At 37.3% G+C, this 10,172-nt stretch overlaps 1 protein-coding gene across 2 annotated transcripts; it reads right to left on the bottom strand.

The window, feature by feature from the left end:
* Positions 1-411: 411 nt before the first annotated feature.
* prkcsh (PRKCSH beta subunit of glucosidase II) lies at positions 412-9,513 on the bottom strand. 2 transcript variants are annotated; one of them, XM_077213481.1, is made up of 18 exons: positions 9,431-9,513; positions 8,916-9,061; positions 8,692-8,808; positions 8,055-8,150; positions 7,904-7,961; positions 6,353-6,470; positions 6,008-6,137; positions 5,715-5,799; positions 5,556-5,634; positions 4,677-4,760; positions 3,961-4,113; positions 3,623-3,713; positions 3,434-3,503; positions 3,061-3,150; positions 2,443-2,517; positions 1,458-1,557; positions 1,204-1,377; positions 412-643 (listed from the first exon to the last, which is right to left on the bottom strand). In XM_077213481.1, the coding sequence occupies exons 2-17, from the start codon at positions 9,007-9,009 to the stop codon at positions 1,231-1,233; spliced, it is 1,587 nt and encodes a 528-aa protein (XP_077069596.1). In that variant the 5' UTR covers positions 9,010-9,061; positions 9,431-9,513; the 3' UTR covers positions 412-643; positions 1,204-1,230. The 2 variants fall into 2 exon arrangements, with proteins under 2 accessions (XP_077069596.1, XP_077069597.1); XM_077213482.1 differs by lacking the exon at positions 3,061-3,150.
* Positions 9,514-10,172: the final 659 nt, after the last annotated feature.

Raw genomic sequence — 10,172 nt, 5'->3', positions numbered from 1 at the left:
AGAACGATAAAGATATAGTTCTTAATATAAAAGAAAACAACACTATAATGATAACGTCACAGAGAAACGATATTTTTTCATACATATTTTTTCCAGCTGTTGAACGATAAAAACAATGACAGCCAATCACAAAATCTATCCTGCTTTAAAGAGCTTGAGTATTTAAAGTGACAGACGACAAAATTACAGCTCGCTTATAATAAACAAAACGATATTGTGTGCTGAAGTGAATTATCGTTCTTGTTGTGAACGGGCCTCTAATTCACAGACAAAAATGTGTGGGGAATGATGGGCACTTCAAAATCTGAAAAAAATCGTACCTTACACGGTAGAGTACATATTGCATTGAATATAGTGTTTAGTGAGTCATTTGGGACACAACTAAGCTCTTTTTTCAACAAGTCACAACAATTTTTCAGATATGAAGTTGAATTTATTTCAACATTATCCATGGAATGTGAAGAGATCAAATTTCAATCCATTACAAACAACAACAAAAAAACATTACAGTTTACCAAACTTAATGCTCTCCCAACCATCCAGCCTCTTTTAGCTGATCCAAAACTAATGGAAGAGGTTCTTAAACAGCTTGAACAGGAAATGAAGCGTCATTAGTTCCCAGAACTTCCCACAGAGCAACGACCTACAGAACAGGAAAGAGAGAGAGGAAAAAAAAGTTAATATTGATTTGTGACCACAAACGAACATTTTATGTTTTTTTAAAAGAACATAAAAAACAATGCACGGCACTTAGTGCTCATAAATTGATAATAATGCACTGTGGGGATGGAAAGACTTATTTCAGGACATTTGCAAGCTAGGCTAATTGTATTCTGGAGAAGGTCACAGGCTTTTAAGAACAAAACAAGATAATCTTTTGTATATAATACCCGAGACATCCAGTTAGAGATTTTCATATTAAACAATGTTGTTGAATCACAGGGTTGGTGCAATCTTTAGTGGAACGAGGCAATATTACATCTACATTTTTACAGAATTGTCGGCAGAATATAAATCAGTTGTTTTAATACATTCACTCCAAGATGTTGCACTCAGCCTAAACAAAGGCTAACTGAATCTTTTAAAGCAGGCAGCAAACCCTATGATAACTTCGGTCTCTTGAAAAACCAGGCCTTGTTTTTTTTCTCCATTAATAGTGTTTCAAATAGCTAAAATAAAAGTGTGCACAAGTACGAGGCGCACCATGAATCAACAAGCAGATCGTAGAGACTAGAGCTCCTCGTGGCCATGTGGCGAGAGGTCAATGTTGGTTGGCTCCTGGCACACTGCAGGAGTGGTGAACTCCATCAGATATTCACAGCGACTCGGCTCCGACGTCGAGGTCACCACCGTCTCCTTCCCACAAGTCAGCTTCACCTACCACACAAAGATACACTTAGCAGAAAAACTCCCAGTGTGAATGGCACGGTGGAAGCAATAAAAGAACTAGTACTTACTGTAGTTGATCTGTTTGGACCTTGCCAGCACCCAGTGCCCTGCTCGTATTTCATCATCAAGTACTTATTATTTTCAGGCCCTGACCAGCTTCCCCATGACCTGCAAACATGAGCTCATTAAAGACGGTCAAAACGCTCACGTCATGCAATTACAAATAAGGTGGCAAAAACTGTTTAAACTGTTAAAAGGAGATTTGCTTATGTCAGTGGGTTTAAGCTGGTTTCCGAGCCTTACCAATCAGGTGTTTAGCTGGTTAGTAAAGATGTTACATTTTAAATTCAAGCTTACACCAGTAAATTGGGCAATATTAAAAGCTCTATACTGTTGTCTAAAAGATTTCTGTCATCAAAAGCAACACAAAGGCGACATGTAAATGCTATGTAGCATCGCAAGATGTCGTAGGAGATTTAGCCTCTTAGACCTCCTTTTTTGCTTTTTCAATCGTATAACATACATCTACATTCCATCTCCGTCATCACGAAACCCCACTCTGATCCCACCGTTCTCCATTCAGTTGCTGAATGCCGCAAAGTGAGTAATATTGTGAAATATTATTACAAATTAAAACACGTTTTCTATTTTAATATATTTAAAAATGTCATTTATTCCTGTGATCAAAGCTGAATTTTCAGCATCATTACTTTAATCTTCACTTAGTCACACGACCCTTCTGAAATCATTTTAATATACCAATTTGCTGCTCAAGAAACATTTTTAATTACTATCAATGTCGAAACTGCTTAATATTTTTGTGGAAACTGACAGGTGTTTTATTCAGGATTCTTTGATGAATATTAAGTTCAAAAGAACTGCATTTATTTGAAATCTTTTGAAACATTATAAAAATCTTTACTGTTACTTTTGATCAATTTAATGCATCTTTGCTATAAAACTATTCATTCTCATTCTTTTATACTAACCAAAACATTCTAAAACTACCTCGTCTTTTTTTTGTGTGATGTTTTTCCCCCCAATGTTGCTTACCCAAGGTTGGTCTCTGAGCCTCCATACTTGGGTTTCTGTGAAACCCGATTAAAAGGACAGAGTCTGTAGATGTACCTGAAGGCAAACCAAACACATAAGTCAACATAAAAATCAATCACAGCTAGAGCTGCACGATAAATAATCTTAGCACCGATATCGCGATGTGCGCATCCACGATAATCGCATTGGAGGACGTGCGATGTCAAGTCTGTACGCGTGTGATTTTCGGATTAATTGCTAAGTTTAACCATCAACCAAAATTTACATTTGATTATATTCAATATCTATACCTGAAAAGTTAGATTTACTTGAAAAACATAGGCTAAAGTACTTTTTATTTCATTTGTATCTTTGCTCTATTGTTTTTTTATCTAATGCTTGTAATTTGTTAATTTTTTTCTATGCAGATTCACTCCCTAAAATCACCTCAATCATTGTAGAATTATTCATTCTTTTCAAATAGAGCTAATCAAATCATCTGGTGAAACGGCTTTCATTTAACAATATAGCAGAAAGACAAAATATTGCAACATGTCACTTTTTTCTTCTCAATATCGTGCAGCCCTAATCAAGGCACAAAAACATCATTACAAAACAACAAGCGCTAGTTTCACTTACTCGCTAGTGGGAAGTTCGTAGCACTGGCTGTACAAGTAAGTGAACTCAGCATTAGGGCCGAAATCAAAGGACAGCTCTTTTTCAATATTTCTGCAACACAATGAAAGGACAATTCAACTCAGTGCTCAGCAGCAGGGCCCCCCCGCACACCAGCATCAGAGAACACTGCAAATGCATCGAATTCAAGGACACAAGAACGTAGGAGACAAACGCAAGGTTTTTCGAAAGTGATGCAACCACAAGTTGAGAAAACGCATACAATGACCAATGAGAATTCCAGGTGCATACGCAAAACCAGTTCGCTACACTCCCACTTGACTTCAAACTCATCTTCTTTTAGCCGAATCCTGGAAGACTGTAGTATTGAACAAACCTGATTTGATCGTCCATCTCCCGAAGAGCTTTCTCAGCCTCCTCAAAGTCATCTCTAGTCTTCTGAGCAGCTGTGAACCAGAGAACAGTTGGTCAGCAGAAGGAAACAAAGAACAACTGACTGAAACGGATCAAGCACAGTCGTATTTCTATGTAATGCATCAACAAACAGACTGGCCGTTGAACCAACCATCGATGAGGACCTGGGTGTCCGCATCATAGGGTGGCATGGCTTCCTCGTCTTCTTGACTTTTTTCTGGAGTCCTAACGGTGGGCGGCGCCTGCACAACACACAGCCAGGCTCAAATGAAGACATGTATTTTTGCACCTGCACAGTACGGTGAGCATGAGTTATGACACGCTATGTTGTAAGACCTTTGCCATTATGCCTTAGGACGGGAGTTAAAGGTTAAGGACGTTAAATGTCAAGCAGCAAAGTGTTAATAGAAGACTCAAAATGTCACTGCGGATGTAAACATCACTGAGGTTAATGCTTGCACAGGTTTTCTGTGTGATATACCCACTCACCTTATCATCATCTTCATGATAATCATCTTCTTCATCGTCATCCTCTTCCTCTTCCTCAGAGACGTCTTCTTCCGGGTACGGCTCATTGTCTACAACTGGCTCTTTCACTTCATCTGGAGGTGTTTCCACTGGAGCAGGTTCTTCAGACTGGGACTGAGAGAGAAATGAGGAACAGGCATTCAAAAGGTGTGTTAATGGGTCATTTTATGTTCAAGATCAGTGGATTTTTTTTTTTTTTTTACTCAAATTTGGGTGATTTTATTATTATCAAGCAATTAATTAAACATAAAAAAGCAATACAATTGATCAAATTAAAAGACAAAAGTACAAAATAACTAATCTAAGTAACTAAACCACTGTTCAAACATTTGGTAATATTGTTTGGAAAGAAATCAATACTTTTATTCAGCTAGGACACATTCAATTGATCAAAAGTGACAGTAAAGACTTTAACATTGTTGCAAAGGATTTCTATTTCAAATAAAAGCTGTTCTTTTGAATTTTCTATTCTTCAAATAAACATTTATCAAGATCTCCAAACAAATATTAAGCCACACATGTTCTCAACATTGATGATGATAATAAATCTTTTGAATCTAATAACAAACTTTTGAACAGTAGCATAAATAACTAGGTTACTTCTGATTTTCAATGTTAATTTTATGTTAAAGATCAGACGACACTTAACATGACATGCCTGCTTCTTCTCTACTGACCTCTGAGTGGTACTTTTCTTTAATGTTGGTCCAAACACTCTCAAATGTTGATGTGTCCACCTTTTCAGTTCCTCCCAGCAGTCCCTGAATAAATCACAAAGCATAAATCAGAACTAGTGGCAAATGAGTCAACCCATCTCGTTGCATTCAACAGGGTTTCTACACATTTTCCATTTAAAAATTCTGTACTTTTCCAGACTCCAATTTCCCAACCTTTTTCAGACCATATTTCATTTACATGTCATTTATGCATTTAGCAGACGCTCAAATTCAAAGCGACTTACATAAGAACAAAGCATTCGTTATATATTTAACATAAATGGTTCATACAGCATTATTTTTGGTACATAGTAAAGTCATCTGTAAATATTTTTATTTTCTCTTTTTTTCATTGGTTTTCTCAAAGTGATAACCTGCGCTTATATGATGAGAAGAAACCTAAAATGCACTATAAACTGCATATATTTACATCTGGCACAACAGTTTGATACTGTAAATGTGGTTGGATGTTGCTTGGTCAAAAAACTTCAAAGTACAGGCTAATTTAAATAATTGTTTTTTCCCTTATTTGATGCTGGTTTGATTGGAACACGCACTATACTTAGTTTTGCGCAATGAAAATGTGCGCCTTGAATTAATTTGTGTTCGACAATCACTAAACTTTTGCCATATAAGCACTCTGCTTGTATGATACATTTATTTTTAGAAATTCTTAATGTTATATTTCAGAAACATAAATAGGGCAATAGTTGGAAACAAAAAATGTATTTCCATAATCTGTTTGTTTTTTCCATACTTCTCCAGACCTGGACATTTCCAAACTGCGTAGGAACCGTGATGTAATGGCTGGTGCATTTTGACTGAGAAATGCAAAAATACCTGGGCCTCAGTTTCAGTAAGTGTGCCATCAGCATCTGGGTCCAATTCAGCATGGGACTGAAGCTCAGAGACAGACACACTGACACGCAGAGACGACGTGTTATTTCATATCCATTCTCTATATAAACAGAGAGAATAACCATACTCATTGGCACTTACAAGCCATCTGCATTGTCATCCAGCTCCAAAAATGCTTCTGCCATTTTGGCTTTGTCCTTCTCCAAGCGAATAGCTGCCTTTTGCTCTGGAATTAAGATAAAACGCAGATTAGACTTAAATTAATGAGCAATCTCATATGAAATGAGTTTGCAAACAAAACACCATAAAGTTATTACTTAGGGTGTATATAAATATAAATATCATAAAAACTATGAGAACTTTTTTTGTAGTGAGCAGACACTGTCTGGTTTAAAGAGATGTGCTTTTGATTTGACTATTACAGCTGCAATCACCTTCCCAGGCCTTAAGGTGGCGCTCTTTAGCTTCCTTCTCGGGCTGCTCTGCAGTCTCTTTCACTGTCCTCAGCGCTTCAACTTTCTCCTCAAGCTGTTTCTTATTTTCCTGCATATCAGTCATTTTAACCTACAGAAGAGACACAGCATTTTACATTGACCAAAATTCACTGACACAATATGGCTTTTTTTTTAAAAACTGCAGTATATACAAGAAATAATTCAATGCTGGAACTGGCTGATCAGATAATTACTGTTGGATGTGAGAGCCAAAAAAGCAAATATGTGGGCAAAGCATTTTGAAATCCTGGACTTATATTTTTGTTCATACAAAGCAAATGTTACCTGCTTTTCTTGTTGCCCTTTCTTGGCTTCCTCAATGAGCTGCTGTTTCAGGAGAAAGCCCTCTTTGGTGATCTCAGCCATCTTCTGCAGAACCTCCCTCTCTTTACGACCCAGTTCCCTGAAAACCAATCAAACATTTAAATGTGTTTGATTATATAGTCACTGTATTGAATCAGAAGTAAAAAGGGAAAGTAAAGCAATGTAATGTGTAGCTATGTAAACTATTTTCTCATAAAAACTAATTGTACTATGTATTTATTTATACAAAACATATCTATTGTCAAAAACATTGTTTGCAAAACCCCTTCTTAAAGGGTAAGCTCACCCAAAAATTTAAATCATCACATAATTTACTCACCCTGAAGCCATCCTAGGTGTATATGACTTTCTTCTTTCAGCCAAACCCAATGGAAGTTATATTAAACAAATATCCTGGCTTTTTCAAGCTTTATAATGGGGGTGAATGGTAGCTTAGAATTTGAAGCCCAAAAAAGCACATCCGTCCATCATAAAAGTAATCCATACGACTTCAGAGGGTTAATAAAGGCCTTCTGAAGCGAAGCGATGCATTTTTCTAAGAAAAATATCCATATTTATAACTTTATAAACTAATAATAACTGGCTTCCAGTAATGGCCGTATCGGAGTCTTGGAGTCTCTCCGTATTGAAGAGTGACCTCTGACCCGACGCGTTGACGAATGCGGAAGGGAGGGTAGGCAAAACAAAAGGCCGGTCACGAATTAGAAGTCTAAAATTTCAATATAAGAGAAGAGGAGTTTGTTGCCCAGTCCTATTTGTTTGAACTGCGAGAGGCGTCTACTCTCACCTAAGCTTATGTTACTCCTACATCATACGTCATGTGTCAGGTCAGAGGTCACTCAACTCCACTTGCATACTGCTGTTACCAGAAACCAGTGATTATAGTTCATAAAGTTATAAATATGGATATTTTTCTTAGAAAAACACATCGCTTCGCTTCAGAAGGCCTTTATTAACCCCCTGGATCCGTATGGATTACTTTTATTATGGATGGATATGCTTTTCTGGGTTTCACACCCCAAAAGAACCATTCACTGCCATTATAAAGCATGGAAGAGCCAGGGTATTTTTTAATATAACTCTGATTGTGTTTGGCTGGAAGAAGAAACTCATATACACCTAGGATGACTTGAGGGCGAGTAAATTATGTGATAAATTTCATTTTTGGGTGAACTAACCTTTTAAAAGGAAACTGTAAGGGCCTGATCACATAGGATACATTTTCATGTTAAAACTGCTAGAAGGTGTGTTAATTACCATAGACTGCTAATATATACACTTATGATGGTTAAAACTGAAAATGAGCTGCTGCTATGAAAAGTTGGACTATTTTAACAAGGCATCTTAAAATGTTGGAACAAGGGCTACTGAAACGACATTGAGATGCGGCACAATAGCCAAGGACATTCGTCTGGTGCATGAGAATGCATTGGAGTGCAAGAACGTGTCCTGTGTGAAGGACTCCTAATGTGATTTTCCCTGGAAAGCAATTACATTTGGATCAAAACTCACTTGCAGGTATTTTCACATTTGGCTCCGCTATTGTACTCATCAGTAGTATCGCAGCAATCTGCGGGGAGCAAAAATGTTAAATGCAATGCCATTTAATTCCATTTGACAAAATACCGCTAAGGAGACATATCCAGATGCAGAGTCATCTTACCACAGATGCCATCATTAATACGGGAGGATGGGATAAAGGTGGGCCTGTAACCAGCATTGGTGCAATGGAAGATGCCATTCGGACAAGCAGCAGTGCCTGATGACAGACATGAACAACTGTCATGCACATCATCTCCATGACACCATCAAACTATAATTTGTGATCACTTTCTACCCGGCATAGACTTAAGAAGGATAGACATTTCTGACATCTGATGTACTTGCCCCATAGGCTTTTTTTCTTGTACAGAAAGAAGATACTAAGCAAACTGTATTTTCCCCCACACGATGAAAGTGAATGGGGACCAGAAGCAGCCATGGTCTACATTTACTTTATTGTATGAAAAAAAAACAGCTCGTGTATCCTGTTTGATACAGTTTGTTTTCTGTGCATGAAAGAGAGGGTCTGAATTTTCATTATTTGGTGCACCCTATGGCTTATCACTTTGCACACTTTATCCACATATACTAATGTTGTAAATGTATTTATTATTCTATAAATGTACAGATACTTTGTTCTGCTTTTTAGCAAAATTTTTTAACCAATGAGGTTTGTTTTTGAGTGTCAGGCAAAGAATGTTTGAGTTCAATGTGTCTTAAATTATAAACTAAATTTTAAAAATGAGCTCTGTCAATACCTGGCTCATCTGAACCATCTTTGCAGTCACAGTAGTCATCATTCACTCGGTCAAAAGGAATGGTCCGTGATCCATCGAGACAGGTGAAAGGCTTGTTCTCCTCATAAAACTGTTTCTCTTCATGTATTTAAATAAAAGAAAGTAAGAGTTAAACATGTTAAGCCAGTGAAGCCAAAACCAGTGCACGTTTAATAGAGAATCTGCAATATATGATATGACTTTACTTGTCAGTGGTACTCCTCGTGGCCGTTGAATCTCTACAGGTGTCCCCAAGCTGACAGCAAAGGCCAAAGTCAACAGCAGGTGTATGCAGGTCATGATGACTTGGGAAATGAGGGATAAATGCAAACTCCCACTAGAGGCGCGTGACCTTGGAGCAAAGAATACACAATGTATTGTTCAACTGAACCCAGAGCATCTAATCCCAACATAAATATAATTCTCATTCAAAATGGTTTACAAAAAAAGACTAAACAAGTTAACATTTATATGTGATAAATACGTCTTTAAAATGTCTCATTCGCATCATCCTAGTTAACGTTAATTCAATTTGAAATGGCTTCCGCACACACGGCCAACTGATCATACTGAAATTCTCACTTATCTGAAATGATAAACAATAAAGAATCACGGTATCAAGTAATACGTTTTAATAAACATCGCGTACATTAAATATGCGATTGTAGAAGTAGTCAAAGAAATCTAAAAAATCATTGTACAACATAAACTCATCACTCACTTCCGTAGAGATCCTCCTGCACCCAGTGTGTTACGTCACCAAGATGAGCGGTGTTCTCATATGATTGGTGGACTGGATTCATGTGGCGGAGTACGGCATTGTGGGTAATGCAGTCATTGAAAAACACACACTACCGATTTCCAAGACATCTCTCTCTCTCTCTCTCTCTCTCTCTCTCTCTCTCTCTCTCTCTCTCTGTGTATATGTGTGTGTGTGTGTGTGTGTGTGTGTGTGTGTGTGTGTGTGTGTGTGTGTGTGTGTGTGTGTGTGTGTGTGTGTGTGTGTGTGTGTGTGTGTGTGTGTAAAACGTCGATAATATGGTTCATAATATATCAATATTCATAAATTTAGGAAAAAGCGACAAATTATGCTTCCAACACTGACAGAAATAAATCCCATTACACAATTTTAAACATTATCATGTTAAAATATACGGTGTGATAAAACAGGAATGTTATAAACTAGTCTAAAAGGACTACGAGGACTGCGTGGTTGAAAACAAGTGTGTTCACGTGACGTGCGAATTTCTGCGAAAGGCGCGCGGTTTTTTCAATTCACTCTGAGACCTATGAGTGAGACAGACGGCGAAGGTTAACGTTGTATTTGCTCTTCTAAACATATTATATCTGTATACAAAGTTGTGATTTTTTTCTACAAAAAATTACCGTTAGTAAGCATATAAGTTTGTAATATTTTGGGAGATTCATATCTATGGAAGTTTCTCCCACAGTTTCAGGACCTT

The sequence above is a fragment of the Siphateles boraxobius genome, unplaced genomic scaffold, assembly GCF_051911475.1.
Source record: "Siphateles boraxobius isolate OS27281-9 unplaced genomic scaffold, OSU_SipBor_1 66, whole genome shotgun sequence".
Classification (NCBI taxonomy): Eukaryota; Metazoa; Chordata; class Actinopteri; order Cypriniformes; family Leuciscidae; genus Siphateles; species Siphateles boraxobius.
Note: the sequence above shows the minus strand (reverse complement) of the source record. Positions and strands in the feature narration are given on the sequence as shown.

Bases quoted from the DNA above. Each gene is read 5' to 3' on its own strand.
- prkcsh (XM_077213481.1), bottom strand. From the start codon at position 9,009: ATGACCTGCATACACCTGCTGTTGACTTTGGCCTTTGCTGTCAGCTTG. The intron at 8,151-8,691 runs GTATTGACAGAG...GTCTGTCATCAG, and splicing joins AGATGGTTCAGATGAGCCAG to GCACTGCTGCTTGTCCGAAT. The intron at 3,714-3,960 runs GTGAGTGGGTAT...TGTGTTGTGCAG, and splicing joins ATCATGAAGATGATGATAAG to GCGCCGCCCACCGTTAGGAC.